This window comes from Elgaria multicarinata, chromosome 1, assembly GCF_023053635.1.
Source record: "Elgaria multicarinata webbii isolate HBS135686 ecotype San Diego chromosome 1, rElgMul1.1.pri, whole genome shotgun sequence".
Classification (NCBI taxonomy): Eukaryota; Metazoa; Chordata; class Lepidosauria; order Squamata; family Anguidae; genus Elgaria; species Elgaria multicarinata.
In genome coordinates this window covers 176,428,472-176,446,934 of record NC_086171.1, presented here as the reverse complement: position 1 = coordinate 176,446,934, position 18,463 = coordinate 176,428,472, and the positions used below count along the sequence as shown (strand labels likewise).

At 39.8% G+C, this 18,463-nt stretch overlaps 2 protein-coding genes across 2 annotated transcripts in view; one reads left to right on the top strand and one right to left on the bottom strand.

The window, feature by feature from the left end:
* The window catches only part of TSPAN2 (tetraspanin 2), a 249,747-nt gene that overhangs the window by 170,524 nt on the left and 60,760 nt on the right, over positions 1-18,463 (top strand). The window lies entirely within an intron of this gene.
* Positions 1-18,463, bottom strand: part of SYCP1 (synaptonemal complex protein 1) — a 56,433-nt gene that overhangs the window by 29,307 nt on the left and 8,663 nt on the right. Inside the window, exons 7-16 of the mRNA XM_063143753.1 lie at positions 17,127-17,185; positions 16,472-16,541; positions 15,558-15,631; positions 14,751-14,859; positions 12,549-12,643; positions 12,217-12,401; positions 8,553-8,620; positions 7,058-7,119; positions 4,496-4,609; positions 733-837 (exon numbers count right to left, since the gene is read on the bottom strand). Of these exons, the coding sequence (XP_062999823.1) occupies positions 733-837; positions 4,496-4,609; positions 7,058-7,119; positions 8,553-8,620; positions 12,217-12,401; positions 12,549-12,643; positions 14,751-14,859; positions 15,558-15,631; positions 16,472-16,541; positions 17,127-17,185 (941 nt within the window). The remainder of the gene's footprint in view (positions 1-732; positions 838-4,495; positions 4,610-7,057; positions 7,120-8,552; positions 8,621-12,216; positions 12,402-12,548; positions 12,644-14,750; positions 14,860-15,557; positions 15,632-16,471; positions 16,542-17,126; positions 17,186-18,463) is intronic.

Here is an 18,463-nt window from a genome sequence, read left to right as displayed (position 1 = left end):
TAACTAGCCTTATCACCAGTCATGTATGTCAACTGTTCATATTATAAACATAACTGAAAACATAGGGCACATCTACACCAAGCAGGATATTCTGCTATGAAAGTGGTTTATAAAAGGCAGGAGCCACACTACTGCTTTATAGCGGTATTGAAGTGCACTGACAACTGTTGGGGCCCATTGACACAAACCATATACCATTTTCATACCGCTATATCCTGCTTGGTGTGGCTCTTGCCTTTTATATACCGCTTTCATAGTGCAATATCTTGCTTGGTGTAGATGAGCCCATAGTCTACATAGCCAGAGATAGTCACGTATACAATGCTCTGGTGTATTCCATAGTGAGAAACTTAAAGACAAAGCAATCTTGCTCAGCTACCTTTCACTTTTTAAACTCTTGGGCTGATACATGAGATAGTAAGTGGGTAAACAGATGCAGATGGTTAGGAAAACATTCCAGACTATTTTTTCCTGCAAGTTTGTAATGATGATATGCAGGTGAGAGCCAGTATAGTGGCTTATGTGTTGGACTGACCATTGGGAGATCCAGGTTCTAGTCCCCACTTGGCCATGAAAACCCACTGCGTGACTTTGGTTATTGTTGTGAGGATAAAAAGGAAAGGAGGAGGATTATGTACACAGCCTTGGGTTCCTTGGAAGAAAAAAGGCAGGATATAAATGCAATAAATGAATGAGTAAGTATCAAAATATAAATACCATCACCATACATACCTCTCTGATCTGAAGAGTATCATTTAACTGTTTCTCTCTTTCTTGCAATTTCTCAATAGTCTTCTCAAGGATTTGTTTTCCATCTAAAAGGTCTTGGACTTGCACCTATTTAAAAATGGTAGAAGCAGTGCCCAGAATGTACAAAATTAAAAGCCAAACATAGTGGGATAGATTTGCAGAGCAATTCTATACCTGTCTACTCAGTGATAAGTCCAACTGAATTCAGTAGGGTTTATTCCCAGGTACTGTATGTTATTATTATTATTATTATTATTATTATTATTATTATTATTTATTTATTTATTTATTTATGTGAGGGTAGGACTGCAGCCTTAGAGTTGGAAATATTTCCAATGGATTAAATTTGCATAATTTCCAAAAATTATAATTCAGGAATTGTCTCAGACCAGCAGGATAACAATATTCAGAAAATATATCCTCTAGTATCTTAATTCACCATTGTGAGACAAGTATTATCTGCCTATAAATTTGATTTTATTATTGTGAACCTGTTTCAGAAGCATTATGGTTGGTAAACAAATATTGTAAAATAGATTAATAGAGAATAGCCCTACTCAGGCATGCTAAACCGAATAGATTAAACACATGAGCGGAAGGAGTGCTGCAGCACTGCCCCTCTCCGTTGTTGCAATTTCATCGCCCTGTACTTATGGAGAGTGACAGTCTGAAGCAGAAAGTCTCTATCTATGGGAGACTCTCCATGCAATCCAGAACACTGGATAATCAGTGTTCCAGATCACTGATGATACATTCTGAAGAACTTGATAGCTTACACTTTTTTTAATGGAATTTTGCTTGGTCCTAATTGCTCAACTATGGATTGGGGTTTTTCCCCCCTCATGGACCAGCGCAGCTATCAGTTACCATATTTTTAGACGCTGTTACAATACCTCACTGTAATATGTCAACAAAGGGACCCTAGTACTGAATTGTGTGCAAGTAGCATTGGACTATAAAGGACTAAACCCCAAGAGTTGCTGGCACTTTGCTAGTTTCCTTTCATCAAATCAGATTTGATAGCAGTATAAGCCCTATTCAGGCATGCTAAACCCAAATAGGCTAAACACACAAGGGGAGGGAATACTTCAGCCCTGCTCCTCTCCCTCCATGGCATTTTGTAACCATCTACTTGTGGAGAGCGAGAATCTGAAGCTGAGAGCCTCCTCTATCCATGCCTCTCCCAGTGATCTGGAACCTAGTCAGAGCACTGATGAAGTAATAGTCACCAGTGCTTTTGCACTAGCAACAACCCTAATACTATTGTAGTTTCTTTGGTTTGTTATTTCTTTGTTTGTAGAGCAGTCATGAGTGAATTTTATAAAAGGTTATTCCGTTGTCAATTCCCCCACCCCACGGCTCCAGAAGTCCTGAAGTGGAGGATGAAATTGACACATTCTCTGCAAAGTAGGGAATATGGCTGTGCTGGGTTAAAGGAAGTAGTGTGTGGAGAGGATGAAACTGACAAGGATATTGTCAGGATCTGTCCTGCAGCACCATCTGGTGGTAGCTTTGCATATAACCAGCCGCAGGGTTTCGCAGGATGTGAGCCCTGGCTGGTAAAGCCTTGCAGGGTTCAGGCCCAGACCAGCAGGCACTCCCAGCTGGGAGCTGCCTATATTAGAGCTGCATTTCACCTTCAGCCTTTGCCACAGCAACATGGTCTCTCGTGCTAGCTGCAGCCAGTTCCTGATTATCTGCTACCTCAGATCTTGCCTCGCTGGACCTCTTGCTCATCTCGACTACGCCTCTGCTCCCTTCACTACTTGGTATGTGCCTGAACCTTGCTTTGCCTTTGACCTTCGACGTTTGCCTCTGCCCCTTGTTTGGATTCTGTTCCTCCTGGATTCTGCTTCTTGCCTTGATCCCTGCCTGGACCTTGCCTGCTTGTTGACTGGACTTATCTTCTGCCTCTGGCCCCTGCCTGGATTCTGGACCTGTGTCTGACCTTGTGCCTGTTTCCTGGATCTTCCTCCTGCCTTTGGCCCTCTGTTGGACTTTGCCACCCGAGACCTGTGCCTCACCCACAGCTTGCTCCAGTCTTCCAACTGCACAAGCCCGTTTCATCTCCATCTGTCCCAGCCCTGGCGTTCCTTCCTAGAGACCCTGCTGCCCACACCCTCGATCATGACAGATATTTACAAGAGGGGAATATGCCTCTATGGGGCTACACAGTGGACATGTGGAGTTGAAATGCACTCGAGCAAGATCGCCAATAAAAAAAAGTAAAAAGAAATTATGACATCATTTGTGCAATTTCAAAATCCCCCCCAAAATAGCACAAATTACAATTTATGCAAATAGCAAAACCTGAAAAAAATGTGCAAAACATTTCCAGAATGGTTAAAAAAAAAATCCACTGCAGTCCAACTCCACTAACCAGAACAGAAATGCTGTGGAATCCCATTGGGATTAAACAGAGCAGAATTTCCAGCATCACACTTCCCTATTCTGGACATTTATTTATTTATAACATTTGTATACGGCTCCACATCTAGACAGATTCTGGAGCAGTGAACAAGATAAAAAGAACAAAACATATTAAAATTATTCTATAAAAAATAATACAAGACTGGTCTACCAAGGAAGGCTTCCTGGAAAAGAGCTGCTTTCAGGAGGCACCAAAAATGCAGTGTTGGCAACTGTCTGACCTCCAGAGGCAAGGAGTCCATAAGAAGGGAGCCACCACACCCAATGCTCTTGTTCTAGCAGACTCCAGTTAGACTATAGGTCCATGTGGAACCACCAGGACCTCAGAGATCAAGCAGATTTGTACAGTAGAAGATTTGGACGGCCAACAGGGAGGGGAGATTTGTGCACAATGACCAGCAGCAGGCAATTTCAGCACCCCATCATTGTGCAGAAAAGTCTCCCTTCTTCCCTGTTGTCACCCCAGCAGGGAGAAGAAGGGAGACTTCTACATACAACAACCGGTGCTAGAGTTGCCTCTGCTGGTTGTTATGCACAAGTCTCCTTTCTTCCTGCTGGCGCCCTGGCAGGGAGAAAAGATATTTGCCGTATTCCTGGAAATCCCCTAAGTTGCCATTTTTATGGAAAATAGCAACTCGCTAAGGGGATGGGTGGACACTGGGTGTTTGCCCACTGTGCGAGCACCAGTGGTTCAGCAAGTGAGGTCCAGGAGGCCAAGCCGGAGGAAATCCGCCAGACTCCACCCCCCTCTTGGACTCCCTGACATCCCTTAAAGCTGGCCCGGTAGCGAATAGGCAGTCAGTACAGTTCCCTCAGCAAAGGAGTTGAATGCTGAAAAAGGACAGCTCCCAACCACAGCTGCGTTGCTGCATTCGGCACTAACTCCGGCTCCGGAGCAGCCTTAAAGGCAGCCCTAAATAGAGTGCATTGCAGTCTTGAGGTTACTAGCACCTATCCCACTGTGGCCAAGCTATCCCTGACATGGGGTAAGTGATCCTACAAAACATTAAGGAAAAAAGGGAAACTGTACCACAGGAACGCCATTTTCAGCACTGCTCTGTATTAAACAATCCTGTTTAAAACAGGATTGAAATTACCTGTACTGCAGATCTTCAAGTGGCTCCGTGTTTTTCACATTGCATTGCAAATGTGAAATGACCCATGTGGGCAACAGGGAGGCAACGAAGTATATGTAGTCCCAACCCAAGCTAATTTTCTAAGGAAAAATTTACCTTACTATTTTGTAGAATACATAATTGTGTTATGAGTGCTTTGCATATGTTTAAACTGTAAGAAGAAAACTGGACAATCTAACCTGAATATTAAAATCAGAGTTTCTTATTTCTTTTTCCTTTATTAATAGGATTTTTTCTAATTGTACACACTCTAACTGATGCTCCAAATCTTTTTGAACTTGAATTGAACCTTCCTAGATTCAAAGAAAAATATTTTTAAAAGCATCTTGTAATAAAGTATATTTAAAGTATTTAAAGTATCAATTATATTTTAGACTAGGTATATAAAATGAAAACCACACTGGCAGTATCAAATTAGACACTTGTGCTAACGTACACACCTGAGACTGGCTGAGATAGTCTTGGGTGTGGTGTTGGAAAAACATGGGACTCTGGTCCTGAGACTTCATGTCCTCCATGGCAACAATGGAGCTGTCTCAATTTGTCACCAGTCCAGCACATAGGGCAGAGCATACCGTTGACTTGGTCTTTGCCTCTGGGTATAAGGGGCGTGGTCTGGCTATTGGTGTATGTGTGGCAATTATCCCATTGTCATGGTCAAACCACTTCCTGGTGAAGTTGGTCTCCTGGTGCCAATTCCTCCCTGCATGAATGGGGGATCCATTAAGATAGTCTGCCCCTGGAGACTTATGGAATCCCAGCGATTCCTGAATGCACTGGGGGATTTTTCAGTAGCCAGAGCTGGCAATTCTGTTGAGGCCCTTGTTACACTATAGAATAGAGAATGGAGACACAGTTGCTCCTGAGTGCCCTCTTTGGCACTGTGGAGCTGGGAAGGCTCCCTGGCTGGAACAGAAGTGGCGTAAGACTCATCATGAAGGTGACTGAACACATGTAAGAGTGTATAATCACGCCTACTGCATGGCGATGAAGGGAGCAAAGAAGGCTTACTTTGCCACCTCCATCACATCTTCGAGTAGCCCTCCAGCTAAACTGCCAATCAGTTTTGGGGTTGCTTACATCAAACTCAGTGAAACTAATGCTGGGACCCTTGAAGACATGCTGTGATGAGTTTGCAAGACACTTCAAGGATAAAATCACTCACCTGCATGCTGACTTGGACACCACTATTGATGCAGTGTCTGTTTGTGGGATCAATTTCAGTTTTTGGAGTCTGAGGATGTGGACAAGATGCTTGCATCATAGTTCGACCCACCACATGCTCTCTCGACTTTTGCCCATCATGGTTTATTTGAGCTGTCCGGATGGATCAGGGAAGTAGTGAACGCATCATTGCATGATGGTGTAGTCCCTACTGCCTTGAAGGAGGCTCAAGAGAAGAGTGGTGTCTCAGCTGCAGGCGCTCTTAAATGAAACTGATTATTTGGATCTATTTCATTCTGGGTTCAGGGCTGGTTTAGGGATAGAATTGGCCTTGGTTGCCCTGATGGATGACCTTCTTTTGGAGAGGGGCAGGGGGAATGCAATCTCTCAGCGGCTTTTGAAACCATTGACCACAGTATCTTCCTGGATCGCCTCGTGTTGGGAGTTGGAGGCACTGCTCTACAGGTACAACTCATACTTGTGGGCTTGGTTAAAAGAACTGCATGGCTGTCTATTAGCTACCAAGCCCTGTACAAGGTGATGTTATTATTGTCATATAAAGCCCTAAACAACTTGGGACCAGGATACGTAGCAGACCACTTTCCTTTATACATCTTTAAGATCAGCTGAGGAGGCTTTGCTGGTCATTCCAAAATGAACGGAATGTTGCCATTCATTTTAGATGGTGGGTCTTCTCTGTAGTGGTACCAACCATATTGAAAACTGTCCCTCGTGTAGTTTGGGAGGCAGAAAATGTGACGTCTTCTAAATGTCTCCTGAAAACACACTAGTTCACCCAGGCTTTCCCTGGGCTGAAAGTAAATTAATTATGCCACTCCATTTTATTGTTCCTTGTTTTTTACTGTTTGTAATACTGTGTTTTAATGTTGTGTTTTTAAGATTGTATTTTAATATTGTGAACCACTGAGATATTTTATTATATTCTGTGGTATATAAATGAAACAAATAAAGTAAAATAAAATAATAAATATGTTGCGCTAATATAAGTGACCTCTACCACAATGCCAATAGCATAAACTGGTATGATTTGATTCCCAATCACATCAGCTAACTGGTTCCTCACACTAGTGCAAGAATTTACATTATTATTATTATTATTATTATTATTATTATTATTATTATTATTATTATATTTATTTGTATCTCACCTTTTGCCCAATACATTAGCAGTAGTATCTGATTGGATATAGCCTATTATATTATCCAAACATAAGCAAATGTTAAATTGGAGATTGGTCTGAGTCCATAAAGCTGAAGGAGCTTGTAGGTACTTTGATCATAATTCAAAACAGAGTTAAACAGAACAACAGTGCAAGCCTGAGCATATCTACTCAGAAGTAAGTCCCACTGAGTTCAATGAGATTTATTCTCAGGTAAGTTTGTATAAAATTGCAACCTTAGGGTTTAAGTATGCTTTACTTTCTATTTCATTGTAGTTCTTATTTTGACAATAAAGAAAATCAAAACTGGTAGAGAGTACTATAAATTAATCCATAGTCCAATGAAATAAATGGTAGATTCAACAGGTAGAATGGTTTAAATAAGAGATCCCTTACCAAGACTCTTGCTAATTCTTCAACTTGTTTTTCTTTGTCATTTTTCAGTCTGGCCATCATTTCTGCAACAAATAGAAATGCAACTGTGATGTTGCTTGCTTTTTGTCTTCAACTTAGCAAGTTGTTGAAGTCTACTCAAATATTTAATATTTTTTCTTTAATATTAAAACTCAGGAACAGCATAAATATGTGTGTAACACTACATTAGTCAACTGCAACAAATATTTAAAGTGTATCTGTAAAATAAGCCAGGATTGATATGAATAAATGAAGAGTCATATGCTATGATATGATCTAATGGCTGTAAATAACATTTGTAGACTAATTTGTATTATACAGTTGGAGTTTTGTTTTGTTTTTAAAATAAGCATTCACTCCAATCTAGTAGTTCTAGCGCATGAGAAAGCCCTGGTATTCAAATGCAATCTGTGGCAGTGCATGTATATAACATCTAAGGCTGGGGAGAGGGATATGCCATTATCAGAGTCCATAGTTTCAATGCAGTTAAGGCAATGCAGTTGGTAAATACCAATTTTTAGGTTTCTACCCCATCCATTTAAATTGGACTATTCAGGTCTGGTGGACTAAATATGAAATGCATCTGTCTCAGACCCCTTTGATGTCTCCTGGCCATGGCACAGAATAGTGATATCATCATTGCAAACCAGGGACTATCCTGGATATAATCTGGTTATTCTCAATTCATTTCTAAATGGATATTGGTGGATCTGCCTACCACTAAGGGCCTCAGTAGATATGATCCTAAATGCATCCTTAGCAAATTCAGTTGTAAAAAATAATAATCGCAGCTGTGGGAGGATGAATTTCCATCAGGCATACAACATGGAAGGTAGGTTTAAGCCTTCCCTCCTCCACAGTAGTCTCAATAAAAATTCACAGACACACACCTACTGCTAGCCCTAGAAAGGAAGATCTCATTGGCACCAATGGAGTCTTCTCACTCAGGGCTAATAGCAGGCATGGAGGAGGCAGAGTATGATCTCTATTCAGACCATGAAATTGGGAAGAAAGGGTTAAACCTTGCATCCCTATGCACTGAAGTTTTGTCAAAATTCAGCTCCACCACAGCTGCTATTTTTTTTTAAAAAAAAACAACCCACTAACGGATTCCTGTTGATGGGTATAGCTTCATGTCTGGTTTGGCCCAAATACAGAGTCACTTCTAGGAGTGAAAAGTAGACTTACCAGATTTCCCCGGAAAGAAACTACTGTTTCCTATTGGAAGAAAGGAATAATAGAGCTTTCTACCTAGGGTTAACAAGTCCACCTTGCTCTGGGAAGGTGACTAGCAGAAAGTAATTCAAGAACTAGCATTGGCCTTTGCTTCTAGTTTATTACACTACTAAATTCCCATACTCAATTTACTAAATAAACACAGAAGACTTACATGGATATTGAAATAATAGAACATTGCAATGTAGGTTGGAATTACTTAGTAAAAGACAGTTTCTCCATTTCTTTCTGTAAAACATACCAAGTTCAGTTGATTTCTTTTGGAGGTCCAAAACCAATATTTCTGATTCATCCCTCAGTTCCTTCTGTCTATTAAATAAATTGAAAATCTTAGGAATAAAGTTAAAATTGGCTAAGTCATCAAGTCATATATCTAAAATCTTGGAGACAAATATATATGTCCACCTGGTAAGATATATATTTACTAATTGAAATGCCCGCTAAAAGGTAGGAATATGTATAGAAACAGGGGCATAAAGATGTGCTATAACTGAATGGGTGGGTGAGTGATATATTGGAATATATTTTTAACTTTTGTATATTTCTATTCATAGGTTTTAAAATGTATTTGTTTTAAATTTTGTAAGGCCGCCTTGAGGCCCAGTATTATTATTATTATTATTATTATTATTATTAATAATAATAATAATAATAATAATAATAATAATAGTAATAGTAATAATAGCAACAGCAGCTCTTAATTTCTCTATCCTATCCTCAGCTGGCTTTGCCCCACCATTCTTTTTTTCTTGGTCAATGAATGAACACAAAAATTAAAGGTCTTGTAAATAATTTTGTAAGACAAATGCGTTAGAATTCATTAACGAGTATCACTGTGCATCAAATTCTTTGAACAAAACACTTTTATGCACTACTGAAGAGGCCAGACTTCTTCAGTAGTGCACAAAAAAGTCTTGGAAGGTCACTGTTGTCCATTAGATTTGATTTCTGTTAGGAAAGTTTGTTGGTTCCTGATTTAACTTTCTATTAATTATTGTAAAAACGTTATTCAGAAGTATCAAACATTACCAACTACTTTCTTAAAAAAAGTTTTAAAGACAATAAATGAGCACAGCAATCCTATGGACTGTCCCAGGGACCATAGCATGTTTCAGATTCGCCCTCCCAAGACAAACGACCTCAGGATGGGGACTCTGACATTGGGTCCCTCTCTACTACCCATCACAACTGCTGTGGAAAGAACTGCAGCAGCTGCTTTCCATGATCGCAGCAGCAGAGCTTGTGACTGAGCCACAGATCAGAAAATTGGGTCAGAAAGGTCTCTGCTACTTTCTGATGCTGGACATGTTCTTCTGCAGTGTTTGTGTATTATTCAGCTCTGTGACTGTTTGATTCTTTCTCTGTCTGGTTTCTTGTTCTTGTTTTTGTTTTGCGATCAGTTGAGACCGACGGTGGCTGGGACAGCTCTGGTTAATATTGTTGTACACCACCTGTTTTATTTTTCTGTCTTAATACTATTTCTCTCTCCTCATTTTCTGCTCTCTATTCTTATCTCCTCCTATCCATATCTTATGGCTTGTTCTCATTTCGTTTCTCCTAATTTAGTTCCTTCCTATTTAGCGTCTCCCCTCTTCTCAGCTGTCTTTTTCTTGTTCCTTATGGAACTGTCGGTCTATTGTTTCTAAGGCTGTTGTCATTCATGACTTATTTAACTCTAGGGGCTCATCTACACCAAGCAGGATATTCCACTGTGAAAGTGGTATATAAAAGGCAAGAACAACAGTACTGCTTTACAGTGGTTTTGAAGTGCACTGCAGGATCTACACTACTGCCTTATAGTCATACTGAAGTGCACTGACAACTGTTGGGGCCCCTTACACATCTACACCAAGCAGGATATAACACCATGAAAGTGGTATTAAAGTGGTACGTGTCACCTGCCTTTTATATACCACTTTCATACCACTTTCATAGTGGAATATCCTACTTGGTGTAGATAAGCCCTAGATCTCTTCACCTCCTTGCTCTTACTGAAACCTGGCTTCCTGCCCATGATACTGCCATTTCTGCTGCCCTCTCTCTTGGAACACTCTCTTTTCTCACACTAGTCGCTCAGAGGGTCGTGGCGGTGGCATGAGTCTTTTATTATCTAGCTTGTGCCAGTTCCAGCCTCTTTCTATTCCACCTTCACATTATTTTTCTTCTTTTGAGGTACATGTGGTAAGGCTTTCTGTTCCACTGTGCCTGCGGGTTGCAGTTGTGTATCTCCCCCCAGGCCTGTTCTCAAAATTTATCTCTGATTTTGATTCATGGCTGACCTTTTTCCTCTCTGATAATTCTCCTACTCTTATCTTGGGTGATTTTAATATTCATGTGGATGACCCTCAAGATTCTGCAGCTTTACATTTTCTCTCATTATCCTCCTCTTTTGATTTTAAGCTTTGGTCTGATATACCCACACATTCCCTCAGACACTGTCTGGATCTTGTCTTCACTAGGAATTGCTCTATTCCTTTCTGCTGCTGGCTTTCCTTTGTCAGATCTTCATCTAGTTTCCTTTATGATTACTCATAATCCTCCTTCCTCACATTCTGTTTCTCACTCTTGTCGTGATTTGCAATCTATTAATTATGAGCCTTTTCCTCAATCTTAGGCCATAACTAGACCTAAGGTTTATCCCAGGATTGTCCTGGGGTCAAACCTGTTCATCTAAGTGTCACACAGGGCATCCAGCGCTCAGGCAGGGACGAACCCGGGTTGATCCTGGGATAAACCTTAGGTCTAGCTACGGCCTTAGCCTCCTCTCTTCCTTCTGTCATTTCTGCTGTCTCCTTGGACTCAGCTTTCTCTCTCTTTAATTCTTCTTTATCCTCAACTCTTGACAATTTTGCTCCATCTATGACACGGATGGTTCATCCTTCTCAACCCCAACCTTATCACACCACTTTTAGCTGCTACCTTCGTTCTTGTACCTGGGCGGCTGAATGCCTTTGGCATAGGACCAGGGACTGGGCAGATTTTGTCCATTACAAATGTGTTCTTTCTTCTTTCTCTTCTGCTATTTCCTTGGCTAAACGGCAGTATTACTTATTCCTAATCCAGTCAAATGCTACGCATCCTCAGCAGCTCTTTGTGTCTTTCAAATCTCTTCTGAAACCTAGCCCACCATCTCTCCACCCCCCTCTGTCTGCTAATAACTTTGCCTCTTTCTTCAATACCAAAATTCAAACTATTCGCTCTGATCTTGCCATCTCTACCCCTCTTCCAGTTCCTGTCCCTCATTTGTCAGTTCCTCCTGCAACGTTTTCTGTGTTCTCTTCGGTCTCAGCTGATGAACTGACTAGAATCTTCGAAGCCTTATTTATATTTATTTATTGCATTTCTATACCGCCCAATAGCCAAAGCTCTCTGGGCAGTTCACAAAAATTAAAACCATTCAAAGTATAAAACAACAGTATAAAACCATGATATAAAATACAATATAAAAGCACAACCAGGATAAAATCAGCAGCAGTGCAGAAATACAAATTTAAAATAGCCAAGTTAAAATTAATTTATAGACTGTTAAAATGCTGAGAGAATAAAAAGGTCCTTATCTGGCATCTAAAAGAATATAGTGTAGGTGCCAGGCAAACCTCCTTAGGGAGCTCATTCCACAGCTGGGGTGCCACAGCAGAGAAGGCCCTCCTCCTGGTAGCCACTTGCCTCACTTCCTTTGGCAGGGGCTCACAGAGAAGGACCCTTGAGGATGACCTTAGGGTCTGGGCAGGTACATGAGTGGGTTACAAGTAGAAGATGACATTGAGTGTCATCAGATAAGCATTTTATCACATGCTTGTTACTGACCACTCCATTTTTCGCGGATCCATCTGCCTCCCATGCATCTCCTGCTCCTTCTGGTCTTCTCTCCACAACAACATATAAATCTGATTTTAAAAAATTACCTTTTTTCTTCTTTCTCTAGCAGCTTGGTCATATTAGAAACTTTACTTTGGAGTTCTTCAGTAACTGATCCATGAAGAACTCTAGTTTCTTTAAGTTCCTCTACTGTTGCATCCTTTTGTTCAGTTACTTGATTTAATATTTTCACTGCAGTTTGCAACTCAGTTTCTAAACACTTACAAGTATTCTAAGCAAAATAAGAGTAATATTAGATGTATTCATGCTGTAACAAGCTTAATAAAGTTCATCTTAAACTACTCGTAAGAACTTGCAAGTCATCCTTTGTTTTATTTGTATTTCATTTTATTTTACATAAAATATTGCAAGGACATACCTCTGCTCTTTGCAAAGAACTTTTAGTTTCTTCCAGTTCTGTCAAGAAGCTCTGTTGTTTGCTTTCTGCCTTTTTTAGACTTTCATCTTGTTGTCCTAAATTTTAAGTATTAAAAATAAAACTTTTGCAGATATTTCTTAAAGGCATATGCATAATATACATTTTATAATCTGCACAGCAAAACATTTTATTCTTCCAATTAAATAAGTTTTGTCAGTCATCTCAGTACATCATTTGCACTCTAGCTTGCTAGGCATGACCTCACTGGAGCCAACGATGCCCTCACTGACCTCAGCCTAAACTGAACGTAGCATTCATTTATTTATTACATTTCTATACCGCCCAATAGCCGGAGCTCTCTGGGCGGTTCACAAATGAAAATGTAGCATAAAATAGCAGTCATTGTGTGTGGGCGGGGGCATCCGACAGGATGGCCTGGCTGCCATCTACCTTTATTGTGCAAAAGACAGAGGTACATACCACCCACTTCACAACTGAAGGCTAAACCAGACCCTACATTAAATATGTAGCATGCATCTGACCCTCAATTTTTGTTAACTTGATGTAAGCATGCTGGTTCTTAAGCTGGTATGGGTAGAACAAGTTCTCCACTCAACCACTTCTTCCCCCTAAGTTGCCTCCCCCCACTCTCCATAGGGGTTATAAAGAAGAGAGAGAGAGAGAGAGGAACTCCATTGGTGACAATGGAGTCCCCCCACCTTTTCAGTCCCTATGGGAAATGGGGGGGGGGATTTAGGAGGGAAATGGCTGGGTGGGGAAGTTTAAACCTCCCATAACCATGCACTGTGGCCCAATCCAGATCAAGGCCCCACGTGCTTACTTCAAGGTTTAAAAAAATAATGAGAACAGCTGTTTGTGACATATTTAACATTAATTTTATTTATTTAGTTACTGAACTTTTAAATTGCCTGATAACTGAAGTTCTCTGGGTGGTGTACAATGCATTGAAAACAAAAAATAAAAATAGTGCAAAATAAAACTAAGATAAAACTAGGAGCAAAGAATAAAACCATTACAATATCATACAACCAAATTAAAACAATCAGCAGAATAAAGTACCAGAAGCACTAAAATAGTTGCCTGGGAGAATAAAAAAGGTCTTCACCTGGCACTGGAAAGCCTATAACATAGGTTTCAGGTGTGCCTCTCTGGTGATGAACTTAATGTCCAGGTAGGTAAATATGGGAATAGAGATTACTTCAGGTAACGTGGTGTTTAGGGCTTTAGAAGTTAAAACCAGCACTTTGAATTGGGCCTGGAAACAGACTGGCAGCCCTTGCAGATTGAGAAGTTAAGGCATAATATGATCACATTGGCCACTCCGTTAGCAGTCTAGCAGCCTTATTTTGGACTAACTGAAGTTTCTGGTAGGTCATAATTGGTATATCAACCTGAGCTGATAAATAGTGCACAAGGCCACCGTGGTAAACTGTGCCTCTAGTGACAATGACAGATCTAAGACTCCCCTACCCCAACCTCAAACTCTGAACTTGCTCATTTAGGAATTGCTCAACCGCATCTGGAAGAGATTGAATGCCGTTTAACTGGACAGACTCCCCATCCATAACAAGTATTTCTGTCTCATCTGAACTGAGTCTCAGTTTATTGACCCTCATCCAGTCCATTACTCTGCCCCTGAATTGGTTTCAACACATAGGGCCTCTACACATTAGGGGGAAAACCTACCCCCTTACCAAGCTTTCATCTTCTGAGGTCTTTCCACATTTACTACAGCTCCTTTAGAGAGTGACCAATGGCAACCACATGATTTGTAATTGAAAACTTCCCCTCTCCATAAAGTTCAATGAAACAGCACCTGTATCATGGGGTAACACTGAATTTACACACTGGGGATATACTGTGATATCCCATGAGAATTTTAAATAGTGCATTATCTCTGACCTTTTTAAAAGTGAGATTATCAGGGGAAGGCACGAGAGACGTCCTGGAGGTTGACCAGGGGAAGGCGCTGGAGACGTCCTGTGTCATATAAAGCCCCACCCCCACCCCAAGCTTCTGTAAATGGCCAATCATGAGCAATAAGTTTCTCATGTAGAGAAGCTCCAAGTTTAGCCCTGAGATCAGTGACTCTAGTTTTCAGGACAACCTCTAATTGATTCAATACTAGTTGATTTTCTGTACTAATAATGCTATCTGGAGTAGAGTTTAAAAAATGCTTACTTCTTATTTCTTCTAACTCAGCAATTACTTCTCTTGATTCCTGTAACTGAATGTTTATGTGTTTCATTTTATTATCTTGTTCACTATTTTGCACTGTCAATGCTGATACCTAATAAAATGAATAACAATGGACGTATATAAATAACCATGTCTAGAAAATGCCACTCATGCCACTTCAGTTTCACTTTTTGTGTTATGAACAAGATTTCATACTTACCTTCATAAATATAGAAAAGTTATAGGAATTCTGGGAAAGATCATCCCACAAAATAATGTTATAATCTAGAAACAAGGACTGTGTTCAGATGTAATGCTAACCAGTAGTTCAGCAATACAAGAACGAGCCTGTCTGAACTCTGGGTTCTTATCCTTCCCACTCCTGTCTTCTCCTCAAGCACAGGGTAAGGAAATTGGAAACTTCGGCTTCCATTCTAGTTCAATCACAGCTTAACATTTTGTCAGAAACTTAAACTGTGGTTAATTTTAACGATTGTTAGTTGAAACAAGTAAGCTTCATGAACCATAGTTTGAAGTTGGCTTGTTTCAACTAACTATATTTAAGATTATCCACAGTTTGTCTGGGTTTAGATGACAAAGGAGGCTGTTGTTAATCTAAAACAGAAGAGAAAGCTTCTGAAGCTGTGCCAGAAGAGGGGAGGGGAAGTGCACAAGCCTGAGCCTTGCCACAGATCATTCTCATCATACTAAATTATAAATACTAATTTAAATGCAATATCTAAATGCATCTGACTATGCACTACTTATTACGAATTCATTTTTATAAATATCAGTAACAATAAAACAAACCTGCTTTTCCATTACATGCATCTCTCTTTTGTGTTGTTTTTCAAGGTGTGCCACTTTTTCTGCTGCTTCTTTTACTTTCAAAATAAAAATAATGGTAATTTTGGTAATTAAACTAGTAATAACAATAAAACATACTTTTTATTCTTATAGTAAACACCTTCTCCAACAAGAGGGAGATGATTCACATATTTGTGCACGTCATTCATAACAGAATGACTTGTGGGTAGAAGTACCACCTGCCATTTTTGCTGTGTGTCTTCATTCATTCTGATACGTAACTTCCATGTATGCATGTGAAAGTCTAAGGGAAATGGTGTACCCACAGTGTATTTACATGCTATGCTTTTCCTAAAATGGGGTGTTGGAACTTCTAAAATACAGGAATTATCTCAGAAAATTGTTCAAAGTCCACAAGCATAGACTTTATTTTTACAGATTTCTTTTCTCTCAAAATACATGCATGCAAATTTGTTACAGAAAAGAAAAATAGCTTGGTTAATATACCCACGCTCTAGCACAACTTGGTGCCCTCCAGTTGTTTTTGGACTTCAATTCCTATCAGTCCTAGTCAGAATAGCCAATGGTCAAGAATGCTGGGAGTTGTAGTCCAAAACACCTGGATTCCACCGGGTTGCTTCATATGTGCTTCATAAAGAGAACATAGCAGGCAAAATAGTAAATAATAGTCAGAAGTCTTAACCGCAAAATAATATTGGTTATTTATTTTAAACATTTTACCTCTCCCTTTCAACTGTACAAGGTGGCTTACAAACATTGCAGTTATATAAGAATAATCATGCATGTTTTCAACCCTTGTTGAACATCCTTAGATAAGCTTTTTGTGACACATAAAAATGGGTCAAAGTCACTGTTTAGTCTACACATATGCCATAAACTTTAAATAAGGCTCTTACATTTAAAACACATTTCCAATCTGGAGTTCTCAGATTGTACACGAAGTTCTTCAAAGGCCTGTATCATTCTCTAAAAGAAGTAAAGAAAAATTTGCTAACAAAAAAGTTTCTAAAATGCTAATGACTATATATGAAGTGTTTATTAAAATATTTAGAATTAACATCAACACTTCCACTTAAATCAGCTTCTTGATATACATATTTTATCAAGATATTAAAAAGAGTCAGGCACTATCATCATATCAATAAAACCCGACTCCAGAGTTATGGGAAATTTCTCTCAGCAAATTGATATAAATATTTAAAAAAACAATGGTGACTGTTGTAGAATCCCACAGTAGAATCTCAGTCAGTGGACATATCCAGTCACTGGCCCCATCCCACCCCACAGCTGCCTTCAGGACCACCATTGCACACTCCCTTCCTCTTTTGTTTGTATTATTTTAAAATGTGTATTTCTATATTTCATTTCAAGTGATGCTGAGGCTGTAGGAGGCAAGAAGCAGAAGTTGGGGTTAGAGAGAAATTGAGGGAGGGTTGGAGGACGTAGAGTATGCCCTGGAATTATTTTCACCATCACTGTGAACTCCAAGGTGTATTCTAATAAAGATTTTCAATTAGGTTATTCTGAAATCTTTTGTCTTTAGTTCATTACCTCAATGTTATTATTAAGATCCACATACATCTGTCTGGTTTCTTCACGTTCATGTTCATCTAAACAAAATTAGCAATATAGCTGTAACAAATTCAGAGATAAAGTACCAACAATAGCAATGGAATATTATTTAGGTAAAAGTGCACAAACTTTGGTAAGTTTTCAGAGATAAGATGTTTTATAATCAGGATGTCACAACCCACTATGCCTTTCTACATGCTCATCATATAGATGGACTTTCTCTACAAACTTTCTCACCAAAATATTCTGAAGGAAGCAAAAGAACATCAGAGTTTTATAATTTAAAAATCAACACCTTAAATTGAGGAGGTGGTGCAGTTCCTGGACAACTGAGTACCAGAGCAGTATCACACTGAATGTGAGGCTAACATGGGAGGAGAAATTATAAAACATTCTATGAGGAGCCCCTCTGCATTCTATACTCCACATGCAAATAATGATAACAGCAATAATTTAAATTATTGAAAAATGTGAGCAATAAAACCACTAACTGTTTCAGCTGTTCAAATTGTTTTTAAATTTTGTATATTAAATGTTTTATATTATGTTTTGTAATTTTTGTGAACCACCCAGAGAGCTTTGGTACAGAAATAAAATTATTATTAAATTGCTAATATATCCAGTGTTGCTCAGGCCCCCTAAGACATATGTCTGTGAGGTAATCATCTTAAATTAGTAGGCCAGTGTGAGGCTTGTCAGCTAACTTTTAATCGAATTATATTTGTTTGGGGTTTTTTCTCTCTCACCCTCATGACAACCCTGCAAGATGATGCAGGCCTGTGAAGTAACTTTAAAATGAATTAAATTTGTTTCTTTTCTCTCTCTCTCTCTCTCACCCCCAATGCATGGTGAAGGCCACTAAAGCTGCCACCATTATTTTTTTGTCCCCCAGAAAACAAAAACTACACCTCCCAGCATGCCTTTCGCTGAGGTGCCTGACTTGCACAATGGGAGTTCTGCTGCTGAGACTAACAGGAAGTAAAGTCTGGCCGAGCCAATCCACCCTGCACTGTGCAGTCAGTGCCCATAGGTAGGATCTGGCCAGCTGAGTGATTGACGGCTAGCTCGGTTATTGCCCTTGGCAACAAGCCCAGAGCTGCGCCCTCCTTCCCTCCAGTTCCCAATGGTGCTTGTCTTCATGCCCAGGATGGCAAGCCACTACCAGATGATGGCCACCAAAGCCCAATAAGTCTTCCCTCTCGTCCAAGGCATGCTGGGAGTTGCAGGCATAAGCCTAAATCCTTGAATAATGTGTTAATCTTTGAACACCATCTGAGATGTGCTGGGAGATAACTGGAGAGTGGGCCTTCTTAGTT